This window comes from Alosa sapidissima, chromosome 16, assembly GCF_018492685.1.
Source record: "Alosa sapidissima isolate fAloSap1 chromosome 16, fAloSap1.pri, whole genome shotgun sequence".
NCBI classification, from domain to species: domain Eukaryota; kingdom Metazoa; phylum Chordata; class Actinopteri; order Clupeiformes; family Clupeidae; genus Alosa; species Alosa sapidissima.
The window spans coordinates 5,682,428-5,702,451 of NC_055972.1; the positions used below are offsets into that span (position 1 = coordinate 5,682,428).

The 20,024-nt window shown below is 50.6% G+C and overlaps 1 protein-coding gene across 1 annotated transcript; it reads right to left on the reverse strand.

Moving 5' to 3' along the window:
* Nucleotides 1-1,010: 1,010 nt before the first annotated feature.
* On the reverse strand, nt 1,011-13,630 carry LOC121685799 (wiskott-Aldrich syndrome protein homolog). The gene is made up of 2 exons (XM_042066567.1): nt 13,136-13,630; nt 1,011-1,207 (listed from the first exon to the last, which is right to left on the reverse strand). Exons 1-2 carry the CDS (start codon nt 13,628-13,630, stop codon nt 1,118-1,120), a joined length of 585 nt encoding a protein of 194 aa, XP_041922501.1. The 3' UTR covers nt 1,011-1,117.
* Between the last annotated feature and the right edge of the window lie 6,394 nt (nt 13,631-20,024).

Here is a 20,024-nt window from a genome sequence, read left to right on the forward strand (position 1 = left end):
CTACCATCTGAATTACCAACCGAAGTGTTGACTTCAACCATGTTCAGCGATGGAGCCCAATCAGGATTATCCCTCTGATAAAGGTCCGCCTTCTTGCCTGCTAAAGATCCATAGTTTATTAAACAGGTAGTGAATGTACTTAGTATTGCTAGTCACCATGTTGGGGGGGGGGGGGGGCGTAGTTGTTTGTATGACAGGAGTAGGGGGGTAAAATGCATGAGTGTGTTAGCACACCAGTGTGTGTGTGTGGGGAGGCGGAGTGGTTAGTGGCTAAGCTTGACAGTTGTGGCGGTAGCCTACATACAGTAGGCTAAGTGACAGGGGGGTTGTTGTTGATCAAACTTTACCAAATACCTTTATGACACATAAGATAACTAGTGTGGTGATTTTATCTAGACATAATAATAATAATACTTGTGTGTGTACTGGCCTATTAAGGAGACCTTCCATTTACTATGAGAACATTGTTTGTGCAGCTGTTATGCAACATTTACTGGAAGTCATGAGACTGGACGGTCAAAGGCTAAGAGTGGAAGTAAACAAGACAGGGCCTGGGAGAGAAAGGTGCTTACCAGAAGGGCATAAATAGAAGGGGCTAGCAGAAAAGGAGAAGCAGGGACTTCCAGAGAGAGGAAGCGAAACCAAAGTTGAAGTGACACATAGAACCAAATCAAAACGTACCCTGCCTGGCAACAGATTACACATAGAACCTGGACACATGTATTCTGCCTAGCAACACACATTTTTTAATGTTTGCACGAGAAGGAGTTTCCACCAATATCTCAAGTCCCAAAACGCTCTGATTGGCTAAAAGGGGCCTGGTGACGTTCCTGGGGATAGGAACGCCTCTCAGGCCCCCGAGAGCATAAAAGAGAGAGCTCAGACACATTCAGATCAGATCTCATCGGGGTAGCAGCTGCCACTCACCACTCTATTGCCTGACGGTCCAGTCCTGACGCTGTTTGGATTGTATTATCACTGCAATACGGTGAATAAAGGATCAACAGCCTCCAGCTTCTCTCGTCTTGGTGTTCTCCTTCGGGTCTTTGACATCAGAGTGCTAGTTGGATTGGAGGTTTTGGGAAGTGGATGATTTCCACGACAGATCTGGAGGTTCCTACCGAGATTTGAAAGGATTCAACAAGGGAAGCAGTTCCGTCCCGGGTGAAGCAGACTTCTCCAGTGCAGCTCTCCGGGCCCAAAAAAGGTAAGCACTTTTGCTTATTATTAGGGAGAGCTGTACTGTGGGAGTCGGTGGGTAGGCCGGGAAGGGGTGCTAACCTGAATCCTCAAAAGGATAGTGGAGACACAAGACAGAGATTGGGTTGTACTGTTGGTCTTAAAAAAGCGTTTTTGTAATTTTGTGAACCGGTTAAAAATAGTTTTCAAGGAGAAAACTGAGTTAAATGGCCATGTAATCATTTCCAAGGAGGAAATCTAGTTTTCAAGGAGAAAGCTAAGAATAGTGTTTTAATTTCCAAGGAGGAAATCTAGTTTTCAAGGAGAAAACTAAAATAATATTCTGTGTGAAGGGAGCGCGGGCTGCCCTAAAATATATGTGGTTCAGAGAAAAGAACGGGTTAATAGGTAAAAACTGCAATATTAGCTGTAAGTTGAACGTGTGAAACTGTCCTGAGCAAAGGGTGATGAACAAAATATATTTTATTATAATCTACTGTTGTTTCTGTAAAAACTGAGTGTGCGCCGTTGTGTTTTCTTTTGACCGCCTGGGCATGGGCCCACAATAGATGCAAGACAAGCGCACATACAAATTTGAGGTAGAGGAGCTCGGCGAGGGAAGGAGGATCGCCACGCTAACAGACGGACGTCAAACTCACATAATAGAAGTTGCGGCTGCAATATTCATAAGAAGGTTGCACAGCAACCATAGTCTGAACATAAGGAGATTGTTACAGTTATTGGAGGTCTATGCAGATGCCCCCCCTGAGCCCCCTGTTAGAGCAGCGGTGCCCAAGCTTAGAATTGTGAGGGATCATAGGCCAGAGACCCTAGGGAAAGTCCTCTACCGCTTTGAAATCTCTGATGATTCAGGTGAGGAAGAACCGGACACAGACTCTCCAGAAGAATTCACTCCAAACAGTAGCGTGAGAGAGGAAGAGGCAGACATTGGACCAGGGGAAGTAAGTGCCCCACCAGAAACAGGCTACAGCAGCCTAGGGTCAGAGGAAGAGGGGCGCCAGGAGTCAGGTCAAGGGGGTCTAGTGAGAGCTCCAACTCCCTATCCAGGCAACACCGTGTCCCACCAGCTAATTCGTAGCCCATTCCGTATAGTTAACAGCCCAGCCATCCCCCGATATAGCTCACCGCCCTCTACAAGCTATAGCCCAACAAACCCCCGGTCTAACTCGAGCTATAGTCCAACTGTGCCCCAGCAGGAGGAGGTCCACGGCCCGACTGAGCCCCAGCCAGTGCGGGATATAGAACAGGTGCTGAAAGAGATAGTTGGCCGAGATAGAGGAAGGCTGGCCGATTTTATGAGAGAGTCTTTATCAGTGTCAGTGTTCTGGAACAAGGAAGGGAGCACTAGGGATAAATATTCAGTTCATGTTGACCACCTTGACAAGTACGGAGGAACCCACTCAAGACTAGGCACCAGCGTAGCACCATTGGCACTGCAGACAGTAGTAGAACAGGTAGGGAAGTTTGTGGGGGTGAACACAAGGCCAGTGGTTGACCAGCTCTTTGCCCCACCTGAGGGAAGGAAGCGCAAGTTTGAGAGGGATTCCCCAGCTGCTAGGAGGAGAGGGACAAGCAGAGAATATAGATAGAAAGCTAGCGAAAGGGGAGGCACTACTGCAGGGCCTCTGTAACAACCGCTTGAACTGAATAAACCCCACAGTAACGGCTTAGCAAAAAACTTGTAATCCGCTAACTTTGCTTAAATTGAAAGTGTTGTACCTGCTTCAATAAAATAAAGAGAAAATAAAGCCAATAAATGTACTTTGTAAAAGCAAAATAAAAGGTTAAAAGGTAATCTTGAGTGAAGAAGTATTATTGAAAAGAAAAGATAAGGACTCAAAGCCCCCACTGATACAATAACGTTGGTGAAATAGGAAGAATAGTTATAATATTGAGATAAAAGCAGGGACTAGAGAGAATAAGCAGAGTAACGCCCACAAATAGCGAATGAACTTAGAAAGTAAGTGGCACATCACTTTCATTCGGCTACAGGATAATAAGTGGTGCATATTTACAAGAAACCGAGAGGGTCTCGTGAATGGAGCATATCGGTGCCACAATTACACAGAGCTACTAGAGAAAGTAGAATATCTGATAGGAAAGGCTTACCCGTTAGAGTTAGGAACACCTATGGACACAAGGAGCGACGATAGCGATACATCGGATTAACAAAGCTCAGAAGCCTATTAGGCAGGTCCAGGAGAGACGTTGAAAGTGAATGAAACGTCAACAACAAAACGTGATCTGGACCATAGACATCACTGAGTACGGCGAACACGATTGGGAAATAGGCATCCGAGACCGAGAGGGTCAGGAGCAAGTGGGGTACGTAGGGCGGTTCCCCTTTGGGTGCAGATTTCCGTTCAGGTGTAGAAATCGGGACGAAATAGACGAGGAGGCAGCACTTCCCTTGGTACATGAGCTGACCCCTTTTACCCTGCTTCAGGAAGGACCAGAAGGGTCACAGCCCCAAGCGGCTGGGAGCAAAGAGGGAGCCACATCTGGCAGCTCAGAAATAAAAGAGACGTGGACAATAAAGGTCGCTGAAAGCGGAAATAGAGGGTGGAACGTGAGCGCCACAAACGATAAAGGAGAAGTGCTCGAAGGAGGAAGGGCTGAACTAAATACTGTCCTTGAGGATTGGGGAGAGGTAAGGGACACCATATTATATACGGTAAGCGACCTCCGACTAGACTGGGAAGAGAAGGACCAGAACAGGTGCCAGAGGGAGAGAGAGAGGCAGGATAGAGGGGACTCCCTCAAGCGCAGTCGGAGGGAAGAAGAAGACAGGGAGTTTAAAAAGGACTACTTCAAGTCTATCTGGGGCAATAAAGCCCACCCCGTCACCGGAGACGCTGACATCTAAAAGGAGAGCGACACATCAGGCTGGCAGAAACTCAAGGGCTCCTTGGAGAAGGACAGGAAGGATTCTAAGAAGTATATGGAACAGGGACAGCAGAACGTGCTCTGGGCCATAGAAATCGTTGAATACGACGAACACGACTGGGAGACAAGCGTCAGAGACGGAGAGGGCCGAGAATACGTAGGATACGTGGGTAAGGTCCCCTTTGGGTGCAAGTTCCCGTATAGGTGCAAATATCGAGACGACATAGACCTAAAAGCAACGCTTTCTTTGTTGAGTGAACTAACCCCTAATAGCCTGCCAGTGAGGAAACAGGAGGAACCACAGCCCCAAGCAGCCGGAAGTAAAGGAGAGGCTACATCGGGTGACCTGAAGATAAAGGAGAAGTGGACAATAAGAATCTCCGAGCACGGGAGTGACGGGTGGAGCGTGAGCGCGGTGAACGATAGAGGAAAAGCATTTGAGGAAAGGAGAGGCAAACTGAATACTGTCTTCAAAGAGTGGGGCGACGTGCGGAACTCTATACTATACTTGGTGAGCGACCTACGACTGGACTGGGAGGAAAAAGACCAGAACAGATACAAGAGGGAGAGAAAAAGACAATACGAAAAGGATTATCGCATGTTCTGCACTGACCGGGAGGACATAAACGAACTAGACTACGGCAAAGATCCCCATTCCACCGAAGACAACGACCTCTAAGAGAAAAATGGCAACCAGAGTAATGACACCTCTGGAGGAAGTAGTAAGGGAGAATGCCATTGCTGAGAAAGATGTAAAGAACATCAACCACAAATGGTTCTTAAGATACAAAGGGGACCACACGGCATGGCCAAAAGAAGGGTCACTCAACCCGACAATAATTGCTCAAATGAGGGAAAAAATCATGAACTACAAGGGTTATGACAAAGGCACACGGAGGCAGGAGAAAAGAGAGAAGGAGTTGAATACTCTGGAGGCCTTCGCTAAGATATCTGAGAGAAAGAGAAGACAGAGGGCGGACCAGAATGACACGCCGCCTGCGACGCCCACCACAGAGAAGTGCCCCCAATTACAGCCCACAAAGAGAGAGCCGGACACCCTGACCCAAGCAGCAGAGCCAGGAGCTCCGCCCATGGAGGAGCCGCGTCCTCCCCCATACAGGGAAAAGGACAAGCTGTACCCGGAGGTACCGCGAGAAGAGGACAACGTGCGGGAAATAATCCGGCGCCTGGAAGAGAGGGACCCACGGACCCTGGCAGTACAAGCACCGGGATACGGGTCACAGGCCCCAACGGTGCACCTGGCAGTGCAGGCCCCACTAATGGTGAAGGGGATCACACTGGAGGGGACCTGCGCGGAGGTGCTGAAAGAAGTAAAGAGAATAAGGTGGGAACAGGCCAACCCCCAGCCGAGACTATCAACATCCCAACCGGCGTCCGCACAGGCATCGCCACCATCATCCCCCACCAGGGAAACGCTCCCAGAACACCTTCTGGGAAGAACAGAGCCGGGTGGAGGAAAAGAGTGGGATGAAGAAGAAAAAGCTGCAAGGGAGTTGGAGGAGCAGGTGGTGAGTGACTTCCACACAAGCACAAGAGGTCACTGGGAAGCAGATGAATCTCCAGTGACCAGCCCCCAAGAGCTCTGTTGGGAGGGCCAGAAGACGCGTGCAGGCGATCCAGAGGCTGGAGGAAGCGAACCCCTACGCCTTCCAGGCCAAAGGAAGGAACAAGCCCCTGAGGAGGGAGAAGAGGAACAGAGACAATGGTATGGGAATCTGTGGGACCACCTGGAGACAGTCATGAGAAAGTGGGTAAAGGCCACAGGGGAGGAAGAAAGAGAAGCCCGAGATAGAGAGGCCCTGAAAACCCTGGCCTGGGTGAGGTCACAGATGGACCAGGAACCGGTGAAGGAGGGGTGCAGAGAGTCATGGCGGAAGCTCGAGGAATACACCCAGATATGCTGGAGGAAAGTGGAAGAAGCCATTAGGCAAGCGGAAGAGAGATACCGAAACAAAAGAAGAGAGGAACAGAGGGTTGAAGAACGGTATGAGGAAAAAATGGAGAGAATGGAAAAGGGTCTGAAGGAGTTGAAAGCCGCTAGAAAGATCGGATCACAGGAGGTAGAACTGGCCGAGGAGATTATGGAGGAATTAACAGAGATGGAGAAGTGGGGAGACAAGGGGACAGGCCCAGGAAGCACGCCAGAGCATGCCAAGTACAAAAGGGCTTGCAGGAACTGTGGCGAGAGCCTGAAAAGAGAAATGAAAGAGGTCCTGAAAAAAATGGAGGCCATGGGAGCGCAAGAGGAGAGAGAAGGAAAGCTCAGAGAAGAAGAGACGAAGAAGAGCAAGGAACTGAGAAGAAAACAGGAGAGTAGGGAAAAGGAGAGCCGTCAAGGACCCAGACAAGGGTCCTCCGACAAAAGGGGAACCCGCAGACTAACCTTCGAACTGACCTGCGGTCCAACCACGATAGCGGAAGAAGAGGAGGAAGATACGGACGGGGCAGACAGCCAGGCTGGCTCAGGAGAGGACTATGAGTCAGCGGAAGAAGAGGAGGTAGGACTGGGAGTCATGGAACAGTTCCTCGAAGAGCAAATTCAGAGAGAACTGCCACAGGGTCCGAAGGGAGCGGGCCCCTCAGTGTGTCTCGGCTGCGGAAGGACGTTCAAAGGAGAAAAGGGTGTGAGGGCCCACCAGCGACAAACGGAGGCATGTAGAGGGCGGGCCGGAATACTCCCAGTGATGATCCCACCCAGTGTGCTCGCCACGGGACTGTTTGGAATCAGCCGGGTGAAGAAAGGAGTGGAGCGAGGCCTGGACGAGATCAGAAAAGGAGTGCGAAAGGGGCTCAACGAGATTGAAGGGGGAGTCAAGAAAGGCCTAAAGGAAAACAAGAAGGAGCTGGAAAAACTGGAAAAGGAGGGAAAGAAAGAAAGAGAGAGGGCACGGAAAGGAAAAGAAAGAAAAGAAGCCATCCCAGAGGAATCGGATGGGGAAGAAACGGTTGTGATGGCACCATTAATAACAAAAAACCAAACGGCCCACTACCAGCCATGGACCCACTCAGATGTGAATGGCCTCATTTCACGGCTCCCTGTCCTGCATGAGGGAGCGGGCAGATGGATAAGTCGGCTAGAGTCAGAGACCCAAGGCCGAAACCTGGCCGTGGGAGATATAAAATATCTGCTCGGCCTGATATTGGGAAAGGCGGACACAGAGGCTGTACTGGAGAGAGAAAACCTAGGGCGGTTGATGGATGCCAGCAGAGACGCCCTGTGTTTTGATAGCGTCCGGAACGACGTGTGGAAGGCCCTAAGGGCAGCTTACCCCAACCACTACAGCCCCTCAGCCGTCTGGATAGAGAAACTCAAAGACAGCGATAATCCCGCAGCCTTCGTAGAAAGGGCAGCGCAGGAATGGACAATAAGGATGGAACAAAGACCAGAAGATTCAGGTCCCCTCACCATGCAGTTCAGAAGAGCGGTTATGGACGCACTGCCAAAAGAAGTCAGGACGCAGCTGGAAAGCGACTGGCGCCTGGCAGCCATGCCAAAAGAAGAATTCAGACTGGCAGTGGTACACCATGTAACTCTGTACAGACAAGGGAAAGACAAGGAGGAGCAGCAGGAGAAGGAAGCGATAAGGAAGCTGACCCATGTGCAGCTCCAGGAGGCAAAGGGGGCAAAGAAGGCAGTTACCCAAGCTCCGGTAATGCCTGCTACAGCCCCTACCACACAGCCACAACCACCGGTAGTACAGCAACCAGTAATGCAGCAACCTATGGTGCAACAACCAGTAATAATGCAGCCGCAACCTATGCAGCCCATGATGCAAACATGGCAACAAGCGCCATATGGACCCCCACAACAACAGCAACAGAGACAACAATGGTACCAGCCAAGAGGCAGAGGAGGATTCCGCCAGGGAAGAGGAGGACAAGGCAGAGGAGGCTATGGAAGGGGACAATACCAAGGCCAGCCGAGCCAAGGAAACAGCATCCAATGTTGGGTGTGTGGAGGAACGGGACACATCTCCAGGGATTGCCCGACAAAGACCGGAGGCCAGAACAACCAAGGAGGACAGACAAATCAAGGACAAGTGCAAGGAGGGAATTATGCTCCCCAACAAGGGAGAGCCCCACAGCAAATGCAGGCACCCTCTGGCCCAGTCTCCCCTTACGGGGGAAACTGGAATTGACGAGGCCCAGAAAACCCAGGGGAGGGTCAGTTCCCCGCCCTGACAAGGGGGGCTGACGCAGAACCAATGCTGCAGGTTCTAATCGAGGGCATGGAAGTCAAATGTTTAGTGGATACAGGGGCAACATATACTTGTCTTCACCCAAAAGATGCCCAACACCTCCCCAGATCTTCAGGGAAGTTTATGAAGACAGTGGGTTTTTCGGGAAAAACGCAGCTAATTCCAATGACGGCCCCAGTATCGATCCAAATAGAAGACAAGGAAATCAGGATACCAGTCTTAATAGCAGAACACACGCCCATCAACCTATTGGGACGGGACGCACTGTGCAACCTAAGACTCCAAATTGAGTGTTCCCCAACAGGAGTACAAATAACAGGGCTGGCAACCCAAATGGCCCTAAGGATAAGTGCCCCGACTCAAACTGAAACTCACCAGGTCTACTGGATTGGACAATTGGAGCCAAACATAGAGCGAGTAGTCTACAACGAGTATGCTTTCCAAATAAACAGCCTTCATGCTCGGCTAAGGACGCCAAGATGCCCCTTTCATTGTACGATAAAGTTCGACCAAACGCCAAGCAGGGAAAGAGAGGAAAGATGGAATAGGGACGTGAGTAAGTGGGGACGCATCCCACTCGACATACACGCACTGGTGGTGGCCAAGGAAGGAGTGGCCGCCGAGGTGAGATTTGCGAAAGGATGGGATCTAGGCTTGATCTTCGACATGCCTGGAACAATGCCACACATTACTCTAAGAGTGGCCAGAGGTCACAGAGCAAGAGAGATGGGCCCAGTGATGCTCAAGGCCCTGTGCGTCAAGTGGAAGGACACAGGAAATGATCGACTCCAAACGGCTGTCAGTAGAGGAGGAGAGCCAATGTTCAGGATAAAAATGGACAACCCGGTCACCGTGTGGGGAGTCCCACAGATAATCGAAATCATGGACACAGAACCGCAGGAGAGAGAGGAGATACCATATGCTGAAGGATGTCCGTATGGGAACCAATTCTGCCTCTACCGCCTGTTCCCAGGAGCGGGGCGCCGCTGCTGGGACAAAACGAGACATGTACCGTTCAGCAAGGAAGACGCGGAATGGAGCACGTACATGCGACATCTGTCATGGTGCCCAAAGAAAAGGGAAGCACAACCAGCAGTATATCTCCCGGAGGAGGTTCGTGACATACCCTACGTCAAAGGGTGCCCCTATGGCAACCCATACTGCATGTATGGCCTGCTGGGAGGAGCAGGATATCGATGCTGGGATAAGGAGAACCATGTGCCCATCAACAAGTCCGACCCAGAATGGGAGGAGTATAAGAAGTACTACCTAGACGGCGAGACGGACAAAAAGACAGGGAGGCCGGGACCGACCCCCTGGAAAATGATGATGCTGCAAGAGACGACAGAAACAGACGCCGAACGGGCAGAGAGAATATTGAGAAAAGTGCCGCCTGTGGTATGGTCGCAAGGAGATGGTGACATAGGGCTGGTCAAGTCAGCGAGCCCTGTGGAGTTCAGGCTGAAACCAGGAGCGACGCTGCCTTTCCAGCCGCAGTACCCCATTTCAGCAGAAGCAGCTGAAGGGATAAGAGGAACAATTGAAGACCTCCTGGGAGCAGGAGTCTTAGAGGAAGTCCCAAGTGCAAGGTGCAACACGCCCATATTTCCCGTGCTGAAGGCGGATGGAGTGCGATGGAGAATGGTCCAGGATCTCAGACCCGTCAACGAGCGCATTGAGGACTATCCGGCGGACGTCCCACATGCTAACGTACTAATGACCAACATCCCGGCAAGTGCAACAACGTTCTCTGCCATTGATCTGGTTCAAGCATTTTTCACAATACGGGTGGCCCCCGCAAGTAGGGAATTTTTTGCATTTAAGTATCAGGGCAAGACGTTCCAGTACACAAGGCTCCCACAAGGGTTCAAGCACTCACCGCACATCTTCAACCAAGCCCTCAAGGAGGACTTAAAGCCCATTGCATGCCGGAGCACGATTCTGCAGTATGTTGATGATGTCTTGGTATGCTCACCGGACCAGGAAACGTGTGAAAGGGATACGGTCCACGTGCTGACCGTTCTGGCCGAAGGGGGGTACAAAGCATCAAGGAAAAAGCTACAATTTGCACAGCCCCAGGTGATCTACTTAGGTCGCCGGATTTCACATGGGCACAAGGGCATCGCCCCAGAACACATTGAGGCAATTGCCAAGGCACCGAAGCCAAACACGGTGAAGCAAATGATGTCGTTCATTGGACTCATAGGCTTCAGCAGCGACTGGGTGGAGTGCTATGAACAAAAGATAGCCCCACTACGAGCCATGATCGTGCAGGCTGGAACCAGCCACCTGAGGAATCGTCTCACATGGACAGTGGACGGAAACGAGGCGTTTGAACGCATCAAAGGAGAATTACAGCAAGCACCGGCACTTGCACTGCCGGATTACAAGAGACCCTTCTATCTGTACGTGTCGGTCAGGAAGGAAGCAGGAAAAGACGCGTACATGACCGCAATCATGGCACAAACACAGTGCCATGGACGCGGCAAGCAAGCAATTGCCTACTACAGCTCAAAGCTGGATGCGGTGGCCCAGGGCTACCCACCATGCTTCCAGGGTCTTGAAGCCGTATATTCGGCTTACGTCAAAGCCTCTAACATCACCATGGGATGGCCAGTGGTGATACACACCAGTCACGCAATAGCACAGCTGGTGGAACAAGGAAAATTCTGTGTGACGCCTCAGAGGCAATTGAGGTATTACAATCTGTCACTCTGCCCAGATGTCACTATAAAGGCATGTGACACAGCAGGAAACCCGGCGGATCTCATCCCACTTGAATATGAGGGCGAGCCACATGACTGCGTGGCTGATTCAATCGCCTTCTCAAAATTGAGGGAAGACCTGCAGAGCGAGCCATTAGGACAGGGAATCACCTACTTTGTGGACGGCTCTAGCCATAACTATGACAATAAGACGCATGCAGGATTCAGCGTAGTGCAGATGACAGGTCCAGAAACATTTGTGACAATTATGAGTGAGCCATGCACACAACCATGTTCAGCGCAACTAGCTGAATTAAAGGCGCTGACAGCAGCGTGCTCCCTAGCAGAGGGACAGGATGCAACCGTACACACGGACAGCGCCTATGCCCACAACGTCTGCCATGTGCATGGCGCTCAGTGGAAACAGAGAGGGTTCAAGAAATCGGATGGGAGCCCCATCCAGCATCTGGAGCAGATTCAGTTGTTGTTAGCGGCGATGATGCGTCCAAAGACGCTGGCAATATGCAAATGCAAGGCGCATTGTAAGGGACAGGACTACATTACTCTAGGGAACGCACAGGCAGATGAGGCAGCAAAGGAAGCGGCGTTGGAGGCTAGAAAGTCAAATGCCGCCCCCAAATCTCCACAGGATAACGAACCACATAAAATACTGCTCAAAAGGGCGGTGCACAGCGTGCCCTGCCCTACAAAGTGCCCCTACCCTTACAACACATGTATGTGGTGCTCCCAATGGTGTGATGACGACCACGAGCACCAGGTAGATCCCGTCTGTTGCGCGCTATGCCAGAGGGCCAGCTGCCCCCAGTGCTGGGACAAGCCCTGTGAGGCCAGGTACTCGCCAGGCGTAATTGATCGGCTTCTTACGGCAACCGACACAGTAATACAAGCCCCAGTGGTCCGAACCTTGCCTGACGGACGGACGCTTAGAATTGTGGATCCCATGCTCACGCTTAGCGCTATCAAAGACGCACAGAGTACGGCATCGCATGCCGAAACACTGCTGTGGGAGGAAAGGGGTGCGTCGAAAGGCAGGAATGGGGTGTGGAGGAGTCATGATGGAAGGGTGGTGGCCCCAAGTAGACTCCTTGATCTCCTCATTCATGATGCGCATGATGTGGATCATTGCGCAAGGGGGGAGGTCAAGCGGCAGATACTTGACAAGGGGTTCTGGGCCCCATACCTTCAAGATCGCATCAATTACGTGCTAAGAAATTGCCACACCTGTGCCACACACAATTACAGAAACAACATAACAATAGGCATAGGACCACGGCCCCTGGGACACGTGCCACTCCCAGAGGGACCGTTCAAACACCTGGTAATGGACTACATCGACATGGGTCGAACGGTAAACACGTACAAACACGTGCTGGTGATAATATGCCGCTACTCACGATGGGTAGAAGCCTGTCCGAGCCGAGGGCAGGACGAGAAAACGGTGATTCGATTCCTAGCAAGGGAAGTGATACCCAGGTTTGGGATCCCAGAAATAATCAGTAGCGACAATGGCCGAGCGTTTACGGCCAACACGTGGAAAAAGATTGCGCAGGCGCTGTGCATCAAGACTCGGTTTGGTTGTGTTTACCACCCGCAGTCTCAGGGGATGGTTGAAAGGGCGAACGGAACGCTGAAAAATAAGATAGCGAAGATCGTCCAAAGCGCACATGACGATCCAAATCTGCCAAACTTAAATTGGGTTGACGCGCTACCAATCGCGCTGATGAAAATGCGTTGCGAAAAAAATCGAACCACGCATCTGACCCCGCACGAAATGGTGACGGGGCGGGCAATGCCCACACCACGGTTCAGAGGGGATCAGAGGCCTCCGCTGGAAATTCTAGAACAGGAAGTGAGCAGTTACATTAAACAGCTTTCTCAAGTTCACAGGGCGGTTTTCAACGAACAGAAGAGAAGAGAAAGAGCTCGGGAGCGGAGGACTGAGCCCGGACCGATCCAAGTGGGAGACTGGGTATACCTGAGGGTGTTTAAGAGATCGTGTCTCGACCCCAGGGCAGAAGGGCCCTACCGAGTGACCCAGGCTACCCCCCGGGCGGTAAGAGTGCAAGGATCAGATTTGTGGTATCACCTTAACTCTTGTTACAGGGCGGTGCCACCAGAAGGAGCGAGAGGTCCAGAGGAGGTGGAAGACGATGACGGGGACCAGGGCCCGCCAGGACCCCCACCAGACTCCCCCGGGGAGGATGATGGTGGTGGGGAACAAAGGGGAGGACCAGGTGCGCGTAGGAGTACGAGGCGGAGGATACTGCCGGCTCCTGCTGATGACCCTGGGCGCAATGTACCTAGGGTGCCTGCTGTTCTCCCTCCCCTATCTGTGCCTACAGGTGCTGGCGATGCTGGAGCCGAGCCAGGCTCGAGGATGGGAAGGCGACATCCACCTGAGGTGGGAGCCACTCCCGAATCCCAAGTATCCAGACCTGCCACCGCCTCGACCAGCGGTGATCCACCAGCTGACCCCACAGCCCACTCTCGGGCCGCGACCACACCCGACCTCACGGGGAGTGACGCCGAAGAAACGCCGAGGTCGGAAGAAGAAGCACCGCCACCGCCACCGCCACACCAGCAAGGGAACGACACCATCGACTTTGGGGACTTCTACGCCGACTGGGATTACCCATACCCAGCCGACGCCCCCGCTGACGACCAGACTGGAGCACAGCCATCCGCCGCAGAAATTGCCGAGGCCCTCGACGCGCTCAGGCTACCCGCTGTCCTTACGCCTCCTCCCCGGACACCTCCTCGACAGGGCTCGCAGCTTCCTGCGGAGCCTGTGGAGAGGCCGACGGACTCAGGGCACATCACGGGCGGCCCCCACTTCGGGGACAGCCACCCAGGGACCAGCCAAGAGACAAGACAAGTACTCCAAGGGATCGGCCTGGACGACTCCCTCGATGCCCACTGGACTGGGGGCTTCGAGGAGGCCATTGATTGGCCTCTCCGGAGATTCCCAGAGGACGACGAAAGCGACGAAGGGGGTACGGACTGCCACCCCCAATGACGCCCTGCGAGGGGATGGAGAGGAGCTGCTCGACGACGGTGCCCTAGACACGGACAATATTCTGTACATAGGGGAATCAGGAGATGAGATGCCCACCCCAGAGTCAGAAGCATCGGGAAGTAACGAATACATCCCGGTGCTGGACAATGCAACGGCTCAAAGCAAGAATGAGAGCAAAAATGTAAATAGTACAAGCACGCTTCCAGAAAACCTGTCAAAGAACCAGACTGATGGGACTCAGGCCAAAGAAAGAAGAAAGAGATCAACAAGCGCTCTGGAGGCGTGGGAGGACAATTCATGGATGCAATGGGCCAAGTACACAGCAAAGACAGTGAAGCCAGAAGGAGGGTGTTATGTGTGCTCAGCAGTGAGACCAAAGCTGACCATACTACCAGCACCAGGAAATGGAGAAGAGGATGCGGTATATCAAGCGTCGGGAAAGCAATACGAAGAAAACAAGCTGTCCCCTTTTGCATGTCTTGAGCGATTGGGAAGTGAGGAGTTACGTGGGGGGTGGACTGGTATAGGCCCCTTATATGCAGAACGAACAAAAGGAAAGGAGGCGCACAAGGTCCAAAAGAATGAGGCGAGATGTGCAAAAGACTACCCAGGCATAGGAGCCAGGGTAGCAAGGAGAACCCACCACCTCTACGAAATACCAGAAGACGTAGAGTTTGAATGCTTTGAAGTACCCCCCACTGGAAGCACAGTCAAAGGGGGCACGAAGGATGTAGGAGCATTTGAAGGACGCTGCGCAGCAAAGTGGGTCCACGAATCCAACAGCCTCTCGTTTCGCCTAGTAGAGAGGAGCGAAAACGGGAAGAGGATTGGAGTCGAAGCAAACATCACGATGTTGAGTGTAAACTGGATGTACGGACGGGATATTCCGCTGGCAGACTTATGGTGGGCCTGTGGAAGACGATGGGGACTGCGAAACACCCTTCCGAAATACTGGAGGGGAAAGTGTGCCAGGGTCACCCTGGCCCAGCAAACCTACATAGTCCCCTGGTCAGAACGCGACTCAACATTGAACTCGACCGGCCCAGGGCACAACCAGCAGACACCCGTAGAAGGGAACCTGAGGAGAAGTCGGAGGGACGCCGACGATGGAGTATATATGGACGTGTTCGGACAGCCCCACAACGTCCCGAGACAGTTCAAAGCCCGGGACGCGGTGCTCGCCGGATTTGAAGCCGCCATCCCCTTCTACGGAGCATCCGTAGGCGTCGCCAAGAATGTTCAATGGATCAACTACATCCACTACAACGCCCTACGGTTCATGAATGCCACTATGGAAGCGTTCAACGCATTTGATAGGAGGCTGAACGCCACCACAAAAATGGCAATGGAAACCAGGATAGCAGTGGACTGGATACTGGCAAAGGAAGGTGGAGTGTGCGCAATCGTCGGAACAGACTCGTGCTGTACGTACGTCCCAGGTGAGGACGAGAACATGGATGACTTCACAAACGCGATGAACAGGCTCAAGGCCGTCAACAAGGGGGCCCACGAGAGCTCTGGATTGGCACCGACATTTGCTGGAATCCCGGATATTTTTGCCCCCGTAACCCAGTGGCTAACGGACACCTTTGGGTCATGGGGGGGTAAGATTGTAGCATTTCTGGGAAAGTTATTGTTTGGAGCAGCCTTAGTGGTAGGAATGTTTTGCTGTATTACTCAATGTTACGGTAAGGTTTGCTCCAAAGTGGTCGCTAGACAACTAGTGGTCCAAAGTGCAAGGATGCCCTGGGACGAGGAGGATGCGAGTGAAAGGATCCTTTTAGTACAAACCAGTGTGGGACGAATAATGGAAAACGAGTTCAACGAGGGTCGTATAATGGAAAGCGACTTCCTCGCCCGGATGCTGGAGCAGGAGCGGAAGCAGGGGCAGGAGTTTCCTCCCCCGGAGTTTCCTCTCCCGGATATGTACGAGTAGCGGTGGGGTCCTGCGAGTCACCCACCTCTACACACACACTGACGCGCACTCACATACACAACACTGACAGGTAATTCACAAGACACATGACTGCACGCCCAGGTGACAGAGTCAAGGGATATTATGGGCTGTGACCTGATACGAATGAGTCGCCTTAAGTGATCTTGATTCAATTTTTCTCTTAGTGCTTCGCTATTCATAAACGGTAACTTAGGTTTTATGGAGGTTTAGCCCTCCACTGCAAGGCCATCCAAACCTGGATAGACGTAACCAAAGCTTGCTACTAGAAGTGATCACCTCACCCCAAGTTACCGCACGCCGGACCTGGCCCGCCTAGTGGTGTGGCAGGTGTGTGGCGCGGTCAGTGCTCGAGGACGGGTACGACCCCATTGGCCAGCGGGGGCAACCTAAGGCAGAGCATGGCGGCCCGTCCCCTCGGTGTAGCGCGCCTGCGGCCGGTGTGCTCACCCATTCTCACGCTAGTGTGAATGCCCGGAGGACTCCGGAGGAGAAAGGGGATGACGATGCGAGTAACAAAGGGGGGTGTAGTGTGACGCATAGAGGCCGGAAAGGGGCCGTATATACCATTTACTACTAAAGGAGCCAGTGGGGGATGGGCAAGTGACAATGGGATCATGAAGTTGTTATGTAACTCCGATTTGGCACCAATGGCCGTTGCATGAAATTCCTTTATGCTCAAAGTGACTAGCACATTAGCCGCTTTGGGGACAAATCCGTCTCGGGTCCTAGCCATATGTTCGTAACAAGGAATTGGTCGTTCGCTTGCTCCAGGCGCCCGGGGCTCTTGATTTATTATTTACTCGCATACATAAGGTCTACAGGACCCATGCGCCCGAGTAGGGTATAGATGAGTGACGGATCAGGCCGCACCAATGCCCTGCATTGAGTGCCATGAAGCACGGGGTTTTGCCTGACCTCGTGTACTTAAGGTGACTGGTTGAAATATATGAGGTTTCAGGCCACTTTTGGGACATATCCGTTTCGGGTTCCAGCCATTTGTGTTATTCCATAAATGGGGAGATTTCACAGCGCGTTCTTCAAACGAGCAATTGGTCTTTCTGTCACTTGATCTGGGCGTTCAGGGTTTGCTTACCGATGTTATAGTTCTGACATAAGGTTTAAGTTTTTACGTACGCAATAAGGTTTGTAGTAGTAGACACCATTCCCCTGTAACTCGCTCGTGTGCACATAGCCTGAGGTGTCATGACAATATACGGGGTTATGACACACTCCTTTGTCTAAATGATGCTTATGCTGCATAGTGAGGCTCATTTAGCCTCAAAGGGGGGAATATGTGGTGATTTTATCTAGACATAATAATAATAATAATACTTGTGTGTGTACTGGCCTATTAAGGAGACCTTCCATTTACTATGAGAACATTGTTTGTGCAGCTGTTATGCAACATTTACTGGAAGTCATGAGACTGGACGGTCAAAGGCTAAGAGTGGAAGTAAACAAGACAGGGCCTGGGAGAGAAAGGTGCTTACCAGAAGGGCATAAATATAAGGGGCTAGCAGAAAAGGAGAAGCAGGGACTTCCAGAGAGAGGAAGCGAAACCAAAGTTGAAGTGACACATAGAACCAAATCAAAACGTACCCTGCCTGGCAACAGATTACACATAGAACCTGGACACATGTATTCTGCCTAGCAACACACATTTTTTAATGTTTGCACGAGAAGGAGTTTCCACCAATATCTCAAGTCCCAAAACGCTCTGATTGGCTAAAAGGGGCCTGGTGACGTTCCTGGGGATAGGAACGCCTCTCAGGCCCCCGAGAGCATAAAAGAGAGAGCTCAGACACATTCAGATCAGATCTCATCGGGGTAGCAGCTGCCACTCACCACTCTATTGCCTGACGGTCCAGTCCTGACGCTGTTTGGATTGTATTATCACTGCAATACGGTGAATAAAGGATCAACAGCCTCCAGCTTCTCTCGTCTTGGTGTTCTCCTTCGGGTCTTTGACATCAGAGTGCTAGTTGGATTGGAGGTTTTGGGAAGTGGATGATTTCCACGACACTAGCTCTAAAATGATGGCTGAAGTGACATCACCTAACACAGTGGAGGCTTCTAGACCATTGTGTTGTCCAGTCAATCATGTGCGTTTTAAGCACAGTGTGCAGTGTGCCATGACAAACTTGTCTTTTGAGAGAATGTCTGGGTTTCAGTCTTTATGAACTAAGTGTAACGAAGTGAAAGGGCTGATGCATCAGGCTAGTACACATTTGTAGTGACTCAAAAACCCTGACGAGCATCGCAGTTAAACAAACGATGTAATGTAGGAAAAGCACCACCATACACACCGTAAATTCTGTTAATTTAATTCTGTTAATTTAATACCGTTAACATAATTCTGGTATTTGCACAACTTATGTCACAGTAAAAGTTAATTATGTCATGTAAGGGACAGGGGAGCATGAAGACATGAGAGGATCTGACAATGCTGAGTAGCCTACAGTTCTCCATTTCGGTACCACGGGAGGTACTTTCATGTTGAACTCACGTAGCATTAGATTGAGCCAACTTGCTGCCTAAGCCTAACATTGCGTCTATCTTTAAAGATGAGTTGTATGTTGTAATACATTCGTCAGTTGTTTAATCATAGTAGGATCGAAATAACGTGTGATTCTACCCTATCTGACATGTAATTTTGGTTTAAACAGGCAAGCATTAGCGCTAGCCTTCAAACAGCAACACAAAACTAGCTTCGACTAGTTTAAGGTACTTTAGCATGGAACAGTGTTTGACAACAGGAAGCAACAAGGCACAATAACATGAGAAATAATTACTTACCTGAAACAAAATGGGCAGAACAAATCCGGACATTCTCCAGGTTCTTCCCATGTAAATTTTGTTTTAATCTTGCCAGCCACAATCGTCTCCGCTCCTCACTCAAGGCAAGAGTTTGCTCTCCTTGACACTGCACTACTTTAGGTAGTCTGTAAAATTGGACATGTTTGTCCCTGTCATTTCGATGGTGGCAACCTTGCACACGGCAGTATTGTACCATTTTAGACCTAGACCGACACACAAAAACAAAAAAACGAAAACAAATAGAAATCGTGGTAAAAAAAAAATCAGGTTCGTCTTGATTCGCCTCAGCTCTCATATACCCTCAGACTTCGAGAGGCTGTACCCTCAGGATGGATCCCGCTGCTTTATGACGTTGTGTGGGAACACCTAATAATATTTTGTCCCAAAATACTATAAGATTCCTATACTACTTTTTCATAAGGGGATTGCTCATGTGGTTAGAAAAATGGGCAACACCAGTACCCCTGTTGTCTGTATGACCCTGTACCCAGGATTAGAACCAGTCTGCCTTAACATAATGTACTCCCTTCAAAATGGACTAAACATTCGACTATGACAACTATGGCCCTCTGTGAGACAGAAGATATGAAATGTAAGAAACCTTTAGCTTAAAAGGGGCAAAAACTGATGAAACTCCTAAAACAGGTCAATTTTCAATAAATAACTTTATTATATTTACATACAGCAGTGGTACTCAATCTCAAGTGTTCCACAAGTAGATGTGGTAAAATATAATAGATGAGTTGTTTGCAATATTGAACCAACTTGTATGTAAATCCAAACAGTTCTGCAACACTGATGTAACCTATGCCAGTTTAAATCATATGAATCCTCTGACACCATGAGCAAGGTGGTTCAGTGAGAAGGCCTATTGTGTAATATACTGTTGAAGTAGGTCTACTGGTTTTTTTTTTTGCTAGGTGGTCCGTGAAACACTGACAAATAGTAATATTGCAGTCTATTAAAATAATGCAAACACAAAACAAGAACATCCAAACTATGCACAGAATTAACAATGTCCTCTTTTTGCCAGACGATGCAGACATCTGGCCTACAGATCCTTTGTAAGATGGTGCTGGGATTATTTAGGGAAAAAGGTCTGAGTTGCTGTTTCGGCTTGTATTGTCCTGGGGATCCGAAGGGACAACACACAAAACACATTCGTTGGCTGTGATGATTCTATTACATTGCTCTTTGATTGC

Excerpts from the sequence above, each read along its gene's own strand:
- LOC121685799 (XM_042066567.1), bottom strand. The coding sequence starts at position 13,630 with ATGGTGTCGTTCCCTTGCTGGTGTGGCGGTGGCGGTGGCGGTGCTTCT. Across the intron at positions 1,208-13,135 it reads CTCCTTCTGGTGGCACCGCC|CTTTTTTGGGCCCGGAGAGC; the intron begins CTGTAACAAGAG and ends AAAAGTGCTTAC.